A 17,964-nucleotide genomic window follows, 5' to 3' on the forward strand; every position below is an offset into this window, starting at 1 on the left:
AATTGTTAATTGAAAGTACCCTCAAGAAATACTATAAAAATGTATACTTAGTCATGTTTTAAAAAAAATACATGCATTTTACTTTCCTCGTATTCGAAATGAAAAGTAGAGTGTTTAACTCGGGTGAAAGGCATCATTTCTGCCTCGGACTATTGGCGCTCTCACTGCATTCGAGCGCCAAAATACCTCGGCAGAAATGAGTGCCTTTCGTCCCTTGGTTAACAATCTACTATTACAGTACATAATATATGGTGCTACTTTTCTGCACTAGTGCGTAAATTAGCACATTTCGTAACTATGTCAAAAATTGAAACTGCCATATGTACTGTAAAACGTTGTACGATACACGTGCGAATAGGTAATTCGCAACTCGTGTCGATTTAAAACACTCCCTTCGGTCGTGTTTTAAATTTATCGCCACTCGTTTCGAATTTCCTCTTTTTCGCACTTGTATCGTAAATAACTATTATTGCACCACAAAAATAAAAAAAAAAACAGATAACCTATGTGAACTGTTCAATCGAGAGGTACTTACTAGGCTTCTCAATCACTATGATCGCCTCCCTAGGGTGGAATGAAAATAGAAAGGCGTTTATGAGTACATTTTTAGTTTATTGTTATAAACCTATTTGAATATTTGTGACGTTTTCAACAAAAAGGTACCACATTGTCGCTTGTCGATAAGGTTGATTTCTAATTGAAGCTACATGGAAATAGCGCCTTACTGACAAGCGACAGTAAGTACCCTTTTGGTTGAAAATGGCACATTTTGTGAATAATGTTACTACTGTTATCTACTTTTTTGTCAGTTTTAGTAAGGTTGTAGTCATATTTTTTGTATCCTGGGTCACCTTTAAAAATGTTTTGTCTCCTGGCTAACGAGAGAGACCCGACGTACGTACAGGTAGTTTTCAAAAAATATCCGTCTAATGTTTTTGTGTGGGGGAAAGAAATTATCCATTTCCAAAACTGTACGGAAACTTTTCGCAACTTATATTTGAAAAATACTAACCATGTTATAACATTGCATACTTATAACATTTTTATTTATTTATTATTATTTATTATTACTTATTTTCAGGCTACTCCAAAGATGACATAGTGGCGCTGGGCATAACCAATCAGCGGGAGACGACGATAGCGTGGGACCGATTCACGGGGGAGCCATTACATCCCGCTATAGGTAAAACACCAACCCAAAAATATTTGTTTCCTGTAATTTGTTTCCTTATTCAATAAAATAATAAAAAAAAAAACCTAAAAAAGAATTTATAGAATATAAGGATGATTCCATTTTTTGTCACTCGATGCCATGGTTACATTCTCCTGGGTCACTTGTACCCTGGTTATGTGGAATTTAAATAAAACATGCAAACTCGAGTCTATACTTCGTTAGCAAAATTTTACTTCCCTCGTTGCACAATGTACTATTTTAATCTAATAAATTCGTCATATTTTTCAGTTAGAGAAAAAACTTTGATAACCCGCCTGAATTTAATCATTTCAAATTTTTCACAGCATGGAACGACATCCGCACAGACGCCACCGTAGATGCGATCCTCGCCAAAGTCCCGGATCAGAATAAGAACTACCTTAAAAGTGTATCTGGTCTCCCGATCAGTCCGTACTTTAGCGCTTTGAAGATGAGATGGCTGAAAGATAACGCCAAGACTGTGCGGCGCGCTGGGCGGGATAAGAGGCTCATGTTTGGGACTGTTGACTCTTGGATCGTATGGGTATGTACTTGTCCAACCGTATGTACAGTCAAGGGCATAAATATAGTGTCCTTAGCCATTGGACAAAGCCGAAATGTACATATGCATTAGGGTATTTAGAATCAGTATACAAAGTATCATAACAACCGGTGTAGCGGTTACGAAGAAATTTACGATTTTTTACTTTGGAGCCGCCTGTATGTGTTTAGCTCTTTAGGTAATAAATGGTATGAAACCTTCTTCGACCTTATTAATTGTCTTTTTTATTTATGACATTAATAATCGCACTTAAACTATCGTGAGACATATTTCAAAATATTTATCAGTACGGTTTTTACTCACTATTATTTTTAGTCGCTTTTGGCGACATGTTTCGGATTCTTTGGGAATCCATCCTCTCACTCGTGCCTGAGGATGGATTCCCAAAGAATCCGAAACATGTCGCCAAAAGCGACTAAAAATAATAGTGAGTAAAAACCGTACTGATAAATATTTTGACATTAATAATATTCGTATTTTTGACTGATGTCATTTTTGCCGCACATTTTCGAACAAGATGTTAAAAATACTGCCAATGATTAATACAGTATGTTTTTTTAATGGAATTAATTTTTGTTTGCAAATTTATTTTTTTATCTTTTCTTCTAATTAAAAAAATATTAACGTATTTTTTTTACTTTGATGTATTTATTTATTAAACCCATAATTTTTGAAAGTTTCCAATTTATTATTTTATATTATTCGGGATGCTTACTGCCTAATATACATAGATTAACAGACTTATCTACTAAATGCAAATTACAAACTTCCAAAATTGAGCAATTTGTTATGATAAATTGCTCATTTTCTATCTATTTAACTAGATTTAGTTATAGTAAGTAAGTAAGTATTTATTTGCAAAGAATAAAATTCAATACGTGGAAAATACCCTATTGCAGAATTTAACCGGCGGTCCGCGTGGAGGGCTCCACATCACTGATGTCACCAACGCGTCGCGAACACTTCTGATGAACCTGGAAACTTTGAATTGGGACCCTATGCTCTGTAGGTAAGAATCAATTTTGCTCAACTTACGTGGTTCGCCGTTAGCCAGTTTTATAAAAAAAAATGGGGCATTTTCTATGAAAAGGGACCTTATTGTCGATGGCGCTTACGCCGCACAGCGTCGCGCGGCATTGTATTTATATCGGAGCATCGTTTATAATGGCGTAAGCGCCATCGACAATAAGGTCCCTTTTTATAGAAAATACCACAAATATTTGGCCAGTTAGCCTACTATAGTTAATTTTGACTGTTTGGTTTTGGTCCCCATGACACCGGTCATTTCGATACAATTTATAACTTAGAATAGTTATCGTATTATAAATTGTATGAAGATGAAATGCTTTGAAAAATAGGCTAAATGTATTGAAATTTTATATTTTTAATATTATTGTTTAAGTAAAGTACTGTCCTAGAAAGAACAGAGATATGTTATTGACACTTATAATTCCGTTTTCATGTCTTCGTTTCTTCATTAATTGTTTGTTTATTTTATTCATGTTTTCTCCCGTTATCTAGGTTATTCGGTATCCATCGAGATTCGTTACCCCAAATACGAAGCAGCTCCGAAGTGTACGGCGTGGTCAAAGACGGATCCATTTTAGACGGAATTAGGATATCTGGAGTAAGTATCTATATTTATCTAAGCCCAAATCACAAGTAATCACAACTTTATACTGTCTTTTCGTCCTTATTTAGTGTAATTTTGAATATAAAAAAAGGAAAGTTTTCGTATGTATATATTCGTTCGGTCGATCTGCTTGTATATTTTTACGTTTGATTATATTCTGCGAGCCAAATATTGTAGCATATATTATGTCGAAAAAATTGCTACAAGTTTTTTTACTTTTCCATAACTAATGTCCACATCCCACCTGCCGAATTATGTTTCTTTGTCCAGCATTTTCTTCTTATGACTGCCGTGCCGATACCGGCTCGTCTAATACTGAAATGTGTTCAGTAAACACCTCTCGAAATATAGCTAAATGTTGAAAAAACTGTATTAAACCTCGTAAGACCCACCATATAAAGTTTTTCAATTTTGAATGTGAATCTTGTTCTATAAGTAAATTGGAATGAATTTAGTTTGATTCACATCGCAGTGAAACAAAAGAAATGCTACTTTATTTGTTTCATGAAAGGTTCAAATTAGATTGCAATGAATATGTACATTTAGACTCACGAGAGTCACGAGGTTAAGGCGGTTCCCTGAGCCAGAAGGCAAAAAATCTCCTTATATGATCATGTTTTTCTAAGAGGCGTTGATATTCGTAGACGTGGAAAAAATTTATGTAGTTCTTGACTATATTATCTTTAACAACATAGCTTACAATACACGAATTATGACACTTCGCTCGATACAATTAATTCCCAAAGTAACCTCTAACTCGGACTTCTAATCCAACTTTGCTCGGTTATTTATTATGTGATACTGTAAACAAAAAAAGAAGAAAAAACAATCTTAACTTAAATAGTAATTTCATATCTTTCGAATTTCGATATTGTAAGGTAACGTTTTTAAAATAAATAAAAATCGACAAAATTCGATCAAAATTGACACTTGGCGCGCATGATCTTTCCCGTTCTTTCTTGCGAAATGTGACAGTGACAGCGGCAAACCGATGGAACGGCCTTAAAGTAACTTTTCACTCACCAGATATTAGGTAACCAGCAGTCAGCACTGGTCGGTCAAAACTGCCTGTCAGCCGGTCAGGCCAAGAACACCTACCGAAGTGGATGTTTCCTCCTCTACAACACTGGGTCCCGTCGTGTGCAATCCACACACGGCCTCCTTACCACAGTCGCTTACAGGCTGGGACCCCAAGCACCGCCTGTATATGCATTAGAAGGTTGGTAAATGACAAAGTATTTATGTTACTACTTACAATTGTTTTTAATTACAAAAATAGAGTCCTTTGTTTTGGGTGCTAGTACTAGTGTCAGACAAAGATAGTATGATTTTCTCTGTTTCTCTGTCTCTGTTAAAATGAGACAGTCCTTCGACAAACTATATATATATGTTTTTTACGTAGAGAAATCTTGTACTGTTGTCTCCTGGCTGACGAGACAATAGCCTCGTCCTGCCCACCATACTCAGCTTAAGCCATTTAAATTTCAACCAAATTAGTTGGAAAATAGAGTTGATTTTCCTATTTAGTTCACGTTTGAAGTAAAAAAAATTATTTCAGTGTAACCTCAACCTATCCAGGCCTTTTATAACTTGCTAAAAATGGAATATGTCCTTTAAAAATCACATTGGGCAGGACGAGGGTATAACAATAAAAAATAGATGATCCACGTAGATGATGAGTTAAAGAAGTTATCCTACGTCTTTTATCTTTTGCAGGCTCAATAGCTGTAGCGGGAGGCGCCATGAAATTCCTCCGTGACAACCTCAAACTGATTAAAGACGTGGCGAAGGACACAGAGCATATCGCCGGCCAAGTGTTCTCTACAGGGGACGTTTACTTCGTGCCGGCCTTCAGCGGGCTGTACGCGCCGTACTGGAGGAAGGACGCTAGGGGGTAAGTGCAGCCTTCATAAAGGACACAGAGCTGATTGCCGGCCAAATGTTCTTTACGGGGGACGTTTACTTTGTGCCGGCCTTCAGCGGGCTGTACGCGCCGTACTGGAGGAAGGACGCTAGGGGGTAAGTGTAGCCTTCATAAAGGACACAGAGCAGATCGCCGTCCAAATGTTCTTCACGGGGGACGTTTACTTCGTGCCGGCCTTCAGCGGGCTGTACGCGCCGTACTGGAGGAAGGACGCTAGGGGGTAAGTGTAGCCTTCATAAAGGACACAGCAGATCGCCGGCCCAGTGTTCTTCACGAGGGACGTTTCCTTCGTGCCAGCATTATTTAAGCGAATATTTACCTAAAGTTATACGTTGCAACATGTATTTTTCTTTAGTGTAATAATGTATGAAATCCTAGAAGAGTACGTAATAGATCCTATCATGAAATTTGGATTAGAATTGATGTAAATGTTAATATAATCTTTTTTATTGTGGGACGTACGACATTATTGCAATCTATAAATTGTATATACAGATGTCAATCACAATGAAAAAATCAACGATGATCAACTCTAGCTAACGTGGGGCCTGAACCACATCCTTGGATTGCCGGTCCAATGCGTTACCAATTCCGCCAGCTGACCATCCGTCAATCAACGCGAATTTAGTCATAACAACTGTGACGACGTCACTAGCGACTTTAAATTTTAAGGTTTACAAGGATGTGGGTTCGAATCCCACGTTGGCCAGAGTTGATCATCGTTGATTTCTTCACTGTGATTGATATCTGTATATACAATTTATTGATTGAATTGATGTATTGTTATTGTTTTAGAATTATTTGCGGTCTGACGGCATTCACCACAAAACAGCACATCATAAGGGCAACGCTGGAGGCTGTTTGTTTCCAAACTAGGTAAGTGAATAAATAAATAAAAAATTGTATTCTTTATGTATTAAATGGTATTTCGTACTTATATCAAGGCACCAATTAACAAAACGCTTGATTATTGCTGGATTATAATCATATATCTACTCTCGTAATGTGTCAACGTATATAACTTTTTCGTCTCCTGGGTTACCAGCGGAGGTTATTCATAAGTTTTGTGTTAAAATTATTATGTGGTCACAAAAGCTATTGTAACGTACAATCGCTATTGGAACCATGTCCAGACAACATTAGATTTTTTCAAATATTTTTTTGATAAATTTTTCTCCTGTGTTACCAAAATAAAGTAGCTTATATTTTAAATGATCGTTGATTCCATGTTTGATAACAGTTTTGATATCTTTATTCAAATATTTTTGACAAATTTTTCTCCTGTGTTACCAAAATAAAATAGTTATATTTTAAATGTTCGTTGATTCCATGTTTGATAACAGTTTTGATATCTTTATTAAAATATTTTTGACTTATTTTTCTCCCGAGTTACCAAAATAAAATAGCGTAGATTTTTAATGTTTGTTGATTCCATGTTTGAAAACAGTTTTGATAGTTCAAATATGCCACAGGGACATATTGGAAGCCATGAACAAGGATTGCGGTATGCCGCTGTCAAAACTACACGTGGATGGACACATGACTCGTAACGATTTGCTGATGCAACTCCAGGCCGATCTCGTCGGGATACCTGTGTGTAAGTATAAATAGCTTAACAGCTGGCAAAAATTCCGTTTTGACAAATTTAAAAAAATAATAATCTGAACATAATCCATTCCGTATATGTAGTTACTGCTCACAAAATCTCACGTGAATCAGAGAATATCCAATCATACGAGAGCGTTTATGCGTAACCAGGTATTTTTTTAGTAGTAATGACGCGAAAGGCGTTACCGACGGCAAACATTATGATATGAACATTACGGCCGGTGTAGTCGTGCCTCGGCCGAGGCGCGCGTGTTGTATCGTCATTTTTAGACGTGCCTGGCCGTTTTGTTTGCGAGGAAATTGCCTCGCGCGTATGCTCTCTCAGTATGGACCCGGCTATTGCCGACTCATTGACTTGTGTACTTTTAGTATAAAAATAATTTCAAACAGAATTAAATAATACTGTATACATAATTGAAAGAGTACCTGGACCTGGTGCAAAGGTTGTCTATCGCAATTCAACGTGGGGGACTTTTTGACTAGGCTTTGTAGTCTTAAGTTTATTGAATTGTTTTTGTGTTGACATTTATTGAATAAAATTATTACCATTGAAAGACAAATTATATTGTAACATTTTGATATTTAATATATTTATCCTCTAATCGTAATCTATAATTGTTTTTAACGTGTAAAGTGTTTTTGTACAGTGCGTGCGCAATCCTGGGACATGTCCGCGCTCGGCGCCGCCGTGGCGGCCGGGCACGCGGCCGGCGTGTGGTCCATCGACACGTGGCGCGCCACCGCCACACCCATCGACACCTTCCTACCCACTACCACAGACGATGGTATGTATTTACTAGAGATGCAACGGATAGTTGTTTGGCCGGATACCGGATCCGCCGGCCGAATATCCGGTATCCGGCCGGCGGAACATTTTGAGTTGCAGGTGCGCGTCATGCACGTCGCCACCTCCGATGATGATATACATTGTATTTACTGTTCATTTACGGGGTTTTGTCCCCTGGGTTACTTTTGGGACAAAGTTGTACGTCGAATTAGAGGGCACCGAAGCCAATAGCTGCGTCACCTAATTAGTAGGTACCGTCATAGGATTTAATTTCCGTACCATTTCGTACCTGTCACAGTGACAATTAATATGAAAGTCGCTAGGACCTCATAATAGTCACTGTGACTAGATGCGAAATGCTACTGAAATATATCTATTGTATGTATTTTGGCCTGTAAGATTGCCCTTAGATCTTTGAAAATATATGATATTTAGTTTGTAAATTAAAATACCTAAATTTAGTCCCTGTGTTATGTGTGAAACGACAGCAATTATGATAAATGCATCAATTAAAAGTAAATTACGTATCTAAAAATATTCCTTATTTTTCTAGATCGCGACGCGCGGTACACAAAGTGGAAGATGGCCGTGCAACGCTCTCTCGGCTGGGCCGCCATCAAAAAGTCCATCACCATGACAGGTCAGAGCTTACACAACTTTAGCATGACCCGCCTTAACAGTCTAGACACTCTCTCCGCCGGCAGTAGGAAAAACTCTCTCTTCGAAAACCCTGACACAGACTTCGAAATAGACGAGGAATGTAGCACCGTTGAAGAACTACTTAAATACCAAGCTAGAAAATTCTCGATCTTCCCTCATAAGTCTAGGAAAGAGCGCAGTATTTTAGACGACGCTGAGCATTTCATGGCTAAAAAAGAGTGCGATTACGGTTTTTGTCAGTGTTGTAGAACGGAAAAAAAGTTGCAAAAGGCCACCAACTGGGAGTCTATAGAAGAGATGATCGAAAACGACCCGGAGATCATATTCGATGGGGATCATAATCCCATCGTAGTGGAGCCTAGGAGAATGTCGGCCGCGCCGGTAGAGCTCGGACCTCTAGACTCTGTACCCGCTTTGTTGACGGGCAGCGCTGTCAACTTACGGAAGCACATGCATTTGGAGAAGCTACCGGCGCTGTTTAGGACGATATATAATAAGTTTTCTAACACTTCTCTCTCGTAACTTGGTAGAGTAAGGCAGATATAGGCCTAAGGAATAAGAATAGTGTCTACTAGAGGCATATATTTTTCCAATTCTCGCTTCTATTTAATATTTAAAAAAATTGGGATTTTACGCGCAATTGGCACGATGACAGTAACAAAGAATCATGGAAATAATGTTTTCAAAGAATTATATATGTTAATATGATTCTAAACTGGCTCGGCAGTATAAACATTAGGATTATTAATATTTTCAATAAAATAAAAGTGAAGAATCCTCCAATCCGCCATTTTGGCTGAAACACCAATCAGAAGCGAGCCAAACCGTGACGTCACCACGACATATTTCTTTGAGCAGCATATACAACCTCATTTATTATTTATTTATGTTAAAAGTGTTAAAACATGAGTATAGCTGAAATATTATGTTTTTCGGAACCAATACAAGTGTACCGACAATATTAAAAGGGATTTCAAAATTTGTCATCATGCCAATTGTTCCATCCCTATGCATGTAGTATTTACAATCGAAGATAGGCGTTCACACATCCTACGTATACGTTGTCTTGCATTGCTCAGTATGAGAAAAATATGTGATAAGTAATTCCTATGCCGTTCGAAGCTCGCCAAAACGTAAACAAGGTAACGAACTCTATGTGAATCGAATACGTAGAAGAATTTGGCGTATATGTTTAAAAATAGCATAGCATGTCGCTCTCTTATAGCGCTTATAGCGTTGGTTGTAATCATATAGACTTGGCTAGGACTAGGACCTGCGCACTAAATCTGCCGTATATTTTTTTATTTTGTATATTACATATTTAAATGCAATTCATGATCAATTATGAAAAATACAATCAGGTCACCGTTCGACTTTAAATACGCCTTGCATGTGGATACGGGAACGTAAATACGCCTTGCATGTGGAACCGGTAACGCAAGAGACAAAACTTAAGTTTGTAAAGTAAACTAATCTCGCTCATTTTAAAAATAGTGGTTGTGGTTGGTTTTGTAAATAGTTCGTTAATTCTATACAGTATTTAAAAAAGGTATTGAAAAATATAGGTACAATAGTAACGCAGGAGACAAATAAATGGAGACCGAAAGTACTGGTCATGGTGATAGTTTAAACTGTTTAAACAATATAATATAGTTATAAATTATTTTGCTACATTTGTCAATGTCAACAGGAATATAAATAGTTGACGTTAATGTTGAGGTGTAGGGTCCCTTTAGGTACTTAATTGTAAAAATGCAAAACTAATAATTATATACATTTTAACTCCTTCAATAACATTACAAGCCAATAAAATATGACAAAAGTCATTTAAATAATAGTGTCTAATATTGTCTTCGGTTACCGCGATAGTTACTCATGAAATAAAACTATGAAAACGTCACCCGTTGACCACGAACGCTGTAAAGAGTTCGAAACGTCGGGATGTATTATAAATTCAATATACGCGATATAATCCGTTTTCATAGTTTTATTTCAATAGTGTCTAAATTATCCTTTACCTATTTATTGTATAATGTAGCTCGCAAAACTAAACTAATTAAAAAAGTCATATACACTAAAAACACAAAAAAAGTATTAGAATATATGTATCTATATTAATTAATCTAATGATGACTAAGTTAGTTTTAACTATGTTAACTATGAGATACTTACATAAATATTATATTTCATGTATTTATTTTTATAAACCTAATATTTCTTTCGGCAAATAACTACATTAAGTTAAAATATTTATCACACATTGCATGGCACCAAACATTATGTACAGTAATCACATATAAAAAAATATAAAATAACATATAATTATAATTATCTTTATTATATTTTTTTATTCCATTTCTGTACACATTCCAACACCCGCGCATAAAAAGCTAAAACCTCAAAACACATTGTCTGTTTTCATTTTTGCATTTTTACAATTATTTTTCACTTTTATGTTTGAGTTTTATGAGAATTGGTTACTTATACATAAAAAATATAACATGCATACTTAATTTATATCACTGATTAACTTTTTCTGCATCTCTTTCAGGCCATAAAAATAGTATAAGTACTTTGCCTAGTAAATTATAAATAAAGCATTTTATATTAAAATGCATAATTGCAATGAAAAAAAAAAAATGTTATGTGAAACAATGTTACGATGTTTTTGAAAAAGACAATTTTTTACTTTGCTGTATTATAGTTGTTAATTCGTTTTGACAGTTTTTGTTGTCAAACGTTGTTACCCATGCTAGTGAAACTAAGAAAACTAGAAGCATTCATGTTATATTAATTTAAATGTTCGTATACAGTACCTAACCTGCTTGAGTTTAAACAAATTTTCGAAAAATATTAACAACCGCAGTATTTTATTAATAATTGTTAATCGATACATAGATTGTATAAAATGTATTTCCAATGAAATAAATCAAATTGGAATATTTTGAATGTATTATGTAGGTACTTAAATTTTCTTATGTGATGATTTTTATATCATTAAATGAGGCGAAATAGATGAGTTTAAACAAATTTTCAAAAAATATTAACAACCGCAGTATTTTATTAATAATTGTTAATCGATACATAGATTGTATAAAATGTATTTATCCAATGAAATAAATCAAATTTGAATATTTTGAATGTATTTAGGTACTTAAATTTTGTTATGTCATGATTTTTATATCATTAAATGAGGCGAAATAGACGAATGATCTCAGGTTAGGCTACGTTTGAACCATTGTTATCTAAATTAGTAAATGTAAAAAGTAGGTTTATCAAAGTATTGTCTTTATGATGTGTTGCATATGAATTTTGCTTCTAGTTTCGCTACGATTGTATTATTTTAAATCATTTAATGTTCTTACTAACATAAAAATAAGACTACTATTAACTTGAGTATTGAATAAAGTATTATTTATCTAAAACGTTTTTAATTTTTCTACGCCTTCATTTTTTTTAAAGTCAGCACTTATAAGACTTTTTTACCGATATTGTACTATTTTATACACAGTATTGTGCATAAGTAATACAAAAGTAAAGTATTAACTTTAAACTGTTTATTTATACGACCTCTTAACTTAGTCTACAAAGCAGGAAGTCCCGGGTTCGAATCCCCGTAAGGGTTATTTGTGTGTTTATCACAAATATTTGTTTCTGAGTTATGGGTGTTTTCTGTGTATATAAGTATTTATATTTAACTTTATATTATTTGATTAATCCATAACACTAATAAGCGTAAAAAAAAACATTTATTTTTAATTGATGCTTCTGAGATAGAATTTATACATATTTAACTATACACTTGCACTCTATGAAGCCATTTTAATTATGATCGGAAATTACAATATTGAAAAAATGAGAACTAACTCTGGTTTATCTGGTTGACGATCATGATAAGATAAACATGATTTTGACATTGATGCAAATTTATAGTGTAATTTTTGTCGTGAAATAAAGAAATCTAATCTAATCTATATCCCAGATACTAATGGCCTCTACAAACGTCCCCGATAATCACATGCGAATCGCAATACATTGCGGAATTTGATCGATCGATTGAATTCATTGCCTCTAGTATCCGGCAATTATCTAAAACTGTTGCTTCCTAAATGTATTATTGCCAACATCTCTGTACACAGTTGTTCAATAAATATTATCTTATCTTATCGCATGCCATTACCTAGTCTAGCCATAAATTCCGTTATAACGTAAAATACACGTAACAACTATAAATTAAATGTTATTGAAACAAATTCAATATTTTAATAACAAAACTTCCGTGAGACATAGACATATTAAATATATTAAAAACGGGTCACTCACGTGTTATAAGTCGAAAACGCTCGACATGTTTCACTCCGTACCGAGGAGCTCCTGATGATGCTTCTCGGTACGGAGTGAAACATGTCGAGCGTTTTCGACTTAAAACAAGTGAGTGACCCGTTTTTAATATATTTAAATTCAATATTATCAAATAGACAAACTAACGTCGAATTTAAAAAATCATAATGATTATTAGATTTTGTCATCGCTTGCTAATTACATGTTATTTAATGAAACAGCGAAGTGCCTTAAAAATACGCATGTCTTTTTCACCATCTCCGTCGGGAATTTCGACCCCATAGCTTAATTGTTTTTCTGTAACCAACTATTTTTTATGTATTGCGTAGAGCAGGCCTTGTTCTCTAAGATACATAACGTATCCAGTGGAACGAACATTGTCTTTTTTTTTTGACGGAGTGGGAATGCACTTACGCACGGTGTGTGGGACTCGCCGCTCCTTGCCCTCTCTTGCCGAGAGGGGGTAGTATTTAGCCCTACCCACTAAACCCACTCCGGCGTTTCACCCTCTTTGCCGTTCGTGAGGGCGCACTGGGATCGATAACATTCCACCACGGCAACGAACATTGACTTGCCAAGAGTCAGTAAGTTGCCTCAATAACCTTGGTAAATTATTAATTAGACAATTATATTAGTATATAATTGTCTAATTAAACCGCACCTACTCTACTTGATTGAGCTGTGGGGCAGCGCAGCCAAAACCAAACTAACTCCCCTACAAATACTCCAAAATAAAATAATCAAAATTCTTTTTCACTATCACCGTCTAACACCTACCACGCGTATATATGCAGAAACTGGCCTAATGAACATTAAACAATTGTATATGTATAGTACCAGCATTCTTGTTAGGAAAATATTAAACAGCGCACTCCATACTAACTTAGCCTTTATAACGAAGAAGCAAATATCCAAACGCACTACTCGTCGTGCAAGTTTCATTGTGCTACCGAAGATAAGAACACAATTAGGGAAAAAAATGTTTACATATGAAGGTGCACAGCTTTATAATAAATTACCGTCTGATCTGAGAGGGACAGGCTCATTCAATGCGTTTAAAACTAAATTATCGCAATACATTTTAAACCACTACCCACCTTAAAAAAAAAAAAAAAAAATGTGTGAGCGTGTACCTCTCGAGCTCGACTTTAATGCTACCGTAAATAGGATAACTTTTACTTATAACTCTGTTCTCGTGTAAGTGACTTGTATGTCTTTTATGAGAATAAATATCTTTAAACCTAAACCTAACCTAAATTAATCCATATTCAGGTTTGGGAAGTAGGAGTTACATATTTTAGGTATGAGCTATATAAATATAAATAACAATTCATGGAATACCGGTGTTGTAAATAGGTTAAACTTAAGCTGCTATTACGGTATTTTGTTACACTCGTGCACGTGTATTCACTAAAATTTATCAATTTTTCGCAAAAATTGAGTTTAGTGACCCTATTATCTGGGCCTGCTCACAAATCCATTAAATACATCAGATAATAGTCTCGCAGCACTTTGTTAACTACATCTGCCGCTTCCTTAGATCTGTATTCAGACACAGAATGCATTGAATATTGGAAAATTGTAAAAAATTTGGTCACCTGAATATTTTTTTCAGAACAAGAATGTCATATTTCCGCAAAAAATGGTGCGTAAATTAGACACTCATCGCTTGCTCCTTAAAAGGCATATATTAAGGTGAGGGATGGCAACATGGAATAATTATTAGGCATTTTTATTCGTTATTAGTCCCTTTATTAGGAATATAAAACTATTAAATAACTTTAAAATTATAGTCGCTAGAAACAATTAACTTTGTAACAAAATTTATGGCTAGACTAGGTAGTTGCCCAGTCTAACGGTCATTTTAAAATGACCATTTTAGTACCCATACCCACTACTACTACTACTCGTGTGCGTTTAAAAAAAAAAGTAATAAAAAATGATTTGTAAAATATAACTCAACGACATAATAATACGGAACAAAATAAAATAAAAATAACGACGATCACCCTGGCAAGTTTTTAACATCAAGGTGTTTTGCAACTTTTTTTTCTTCAAAAACAGCAGATAAGTTTCTTTTATTTCTAACTAACACCACCTCATTTCCACTTCACTCATATACTTATTTTTGATTTTACATACTTATATCATCCTAGTGTCTAGGTGGATCAACTATTTCTAATTGTTATTATGTCCTGTCAACCAGGAGACAACATACAACACAACAACACAGTTTTTTAAAATAAATGTTGTTAACATATTCTACTAACGTAATACATTGTGGATAAAACATTATGGAGAGAGCTTATAATCACAAAGACTTTAAAAAAAGTTACCCAGGAGACGTAACTGTGGCAAAGAGACAAGAATAAGTTGACCCACCTAACATAGACATATTAACTAACATAATTTCATCTCCAAAGCATAACCTAAGTATACTATTGGTGTTTCCTTACATAAAGTTAACAAAAGATTTATTTATTTATTTATTTGTGCAATATTTATGGGGTATTCCACAAAAAGGCATTACTTTATCGGGAACGTGACTTAAACGTTCTCATGCCAAACATCGGCGTCTTAGCCTTATCAGAAGTTTAAAAAAAATAGCATCACGCACCCGACATTTCTGGAATGCCCCTTAATGCGTCCGTTAGCTGGTGCGTGTGCACGGAGCGGACTAGCGAAAAATAGTATGAACAACGCTAACAGACGCGGAAGCGTGCAGCGGATTTTACCTACAATGGCAACGGCGCGCGCGCGCCCGCGCCGTGCACCCGTGTGAGCTAGCGGACCTATTCACCTAACCCGTGTAACTGTGATTTCATTGTTGTTACTCCGCAGACGAACGCTACAAACTGCTCTCCTCGATACCAGCAACTCTTTTCCTCATTGGCAGCTTCACCATGCTAGTCGTTTCCAATGCGCTCAAAAATAGGTGATAAGTTAATTAATAGGAATTAAGTGTCATATCTGCACGGAAATTTAAATTTGTACAGTTTTTTTAATGATTTTATTACGTTTTAATCAATTGCAATGTTCCATTTATTCAAATGACCTGCCCTCACTATATAGTTCGATCATAAAAGCTGCCGCGAGATTTGTTTAAAGTGTCACAAGTAAATTTAACCTCCTAAGACCCCGCGTACAAATTTTTGTACATATTCCACAATCTATTTTGAACTTTTGTTGAGTAACTAAGGGTTCCAAATTCAAAAACAAAACAAATGCTTCTGGGTCTCAGGAGGATGGCGATATGCAGAACTATTTCGTGTCGCCGTGTCTTTTAGCGATAAATATGTCGCCTGAACTTTAACTGCGACACCTTACTATTCTGTCAATATTGTCATAAAAATTCGCCGGCAAACCTGTGGATCAAACCGTCCATTGTTAGTGAAACATCTATATTTTTACTATGTAAGTTTTTTTGTAAAAGTAACAGAGTTTTGATGTAATAATATACTCTGGCAAACCCACTGTCAATAGAATAAAGCGCGAAATACATATTTTCTATGGGAGTACAACCTACGCCTACATTTTTTTAAATTTGCCGCCTTTTTCTATTGACGGAAATGGCTTGCCAAGCTATAGCAACATTTCACTGAACATTGGTCTTGTATCTTTGCAGTAAGTTTTACGGATTCTCTGTTAACAATGGTACATATTAGACATCGGATCGCTGGTGTATTTTAAGCCCATGATTTGTAATATTTTCGATAATCTACATGTATTATAAAATGCACCCGTGGTCTGATGTCTAAAATGACCAGCGATCGGCACGTACGGTGCCAGCGTTCTACACCGCGGGTTTCCGAGTAAAAGTCTTATTCAAAAACTTAAAAAAATCTTATATAAAAGAACACTCAATAGAATTACTTTTTCGAACAGCCTTGAGTTCAGAATATCGAGATGTGGCATCGTCCGTGCCTATCACTGAAAATTACACATAATTAATTTTGGTAATGATGTCAAACACTACACACAACGTACCGGCTAAACTAGACATATTAATTAGAAAATCTTGGCAGCTTTTAAACCGAGTGAAATCCATTTTTATAGACTGATAGGGTGAACAACCTATTAATTGTCAATCAATGCTAATCCTACTTTTTACTTCACTTTTATCATAGTGGATCAACTTGTTTTGTTGTTATTCTGCCTCGTCAGCCAGGCGACAATAGTAACATAGTTCGATAGAAGACATTTCTTCTACGTTTGATTAATATACTAAGCAGATGACCCATTACAAAAAGGGCTTATACTGCTTAATATAACACTAGACCCTACTCATAGTTTTGTGTTCCTGCCGGTGAATAAGGTTGCCAGAGCTCAACGAGGGTGCGCAGTGCTTGGAGTTGCAGGTGTACATAGGTTACGGAGACTGCTTACCATCAGTGCTTGTTTGCCACCGACCGTAGTATAAAAAAAATTAGTTACTTTAAACGATACAACCAGGGTTTTAAAAGTGACCCAGGAGACCGTAACGTAACCATGGCAACGCGTGACAAGTTGATTCACCCGTCAATATTGTCTCGAAGCAAAATTTAATGGCAAAAAATAGGATTGCTTACCCTGTTTTTTTAATTCAATGATCATCAATTATTATGAATATTTTAATAACTACACTTTAATTAAATTAATTCTCATTCCAATTTGCGTTGACATTTATGGAATTTTAGAACAATTTTTAGTTTTTGTAATTTAATTTATTTATACTAGTGTAAGCGTATTACAATTATTAAATGTCGAAATAAGATTATTTTCTTGTATATAAGTTGGGATTTGGGATCCTAGAATAGGAATAATTTACAGATGTGCAAGTTAAGGAAAGTTTCCAAAAAACTTGGAAAAGTTCTCGGAAATTTCAGGAAATTTTCACAAAGTTACCGAAACTAAGAACAAATTAAATTATTTTCTATGAAAATATTTTAATGTGTTTTTTTTTTTTTTTCAATTAGACACACTACTATTTAAACTATAAACTGCAATAAATGTCATATGTTTTTTTTTCTTCGTATATGACATTTATTTCAGTTTATACAGTTATAGTTACCGAAGTTTTTCCATGTGAAAATTTTTGCAATTTTAGAAACTTACTAGTAAGTAGACTAAAAATATACCTTTGTACAGCTCAAAGCAAAATCATGTCCGTACATGTTGGACTTAGTTAATTTGTGTAAGAATGTCCCTATAATATTTATTATTTATTATAATTTTTTCTTGAAGCTAACCAATGATTTAGTAATACTGTTCAGAATTG

At 35.1% G+C, this 17,964-nt stretch overlaps 1 protein-coding gene and 1 long non-coding RNA gene across 2 annotated transcripts in view; both read left to right on the plus strand.

Moving 5' to 3' along the window:
• The window catches only part of LOC134754834 (uncharacterized), a 151,445-nt gene that overhangs the window by 131,333 nt on the left and 2,148 nt on the right, over positions 1-17,964 (plus strand). The gene's annotated exons all lie outside the window — the stretch shown is intronic.
• LOC134754275 (glycerol kinase 3-like) overlaps positions 1-17,964 on the plus strand; it is a 31,959-nt gene that overhangs the window by 11,847 nt on the left and 2,148 nt on the right. The window contains exons 4-14 of the mRNA XM_063690538.1: positions 1,082-1,183; positions 1,519-1,736; positions 2,654-2,763; positions 3,276-3,381; positions 4,414-4,606; positions 5,104-5,281; positions 6,107-6,187; positions 6,784-6,908; positions 7,567-7,704; positions 8,260-8,346; positions 15,549-15,642. Of these exons, the coding sequence (XP_063546608.1) occupies positions 1,082-1,183; positions 1,519-1,736; positions 2,654-2,763; positions 3,276-3,381; positions 4,414-4,606; positions 5,104-5,281; positions 6,107-6,187; positions 6,784-6,908; positions 7,567-7,704; positions 8,260-8,346; positions 15,549-15,642 (1,432 nt within the window). The remainder of the gene's footprint in view (positions 1-1,081; positions 1,184-1,518; positions 1,737-2,653; positions 2,764-3,275; positions 3,382-4,413; positions 4,607-5,103; positions 5,282-6,106; positions 6,188-6,783; positions 6,909-7,566; positions 7,705-8,259; positions 8,347-15,548; positions 15,643-17,964) is intronic.

The sequence above is a fragment of the Cydia strobilella genome, chromosome 1 (assembly GCF_947568885.1).
Source record: "Cydia strobilella chromosome 1, ilCydStro3.1, whole genome shotgun sequence".
Lineage (NCBI taxonomy): Eukaryota > Metazoa > Arthropoda > Insecta > Lepidoptera > Tortricidae > Cydia > Cydia strobilella.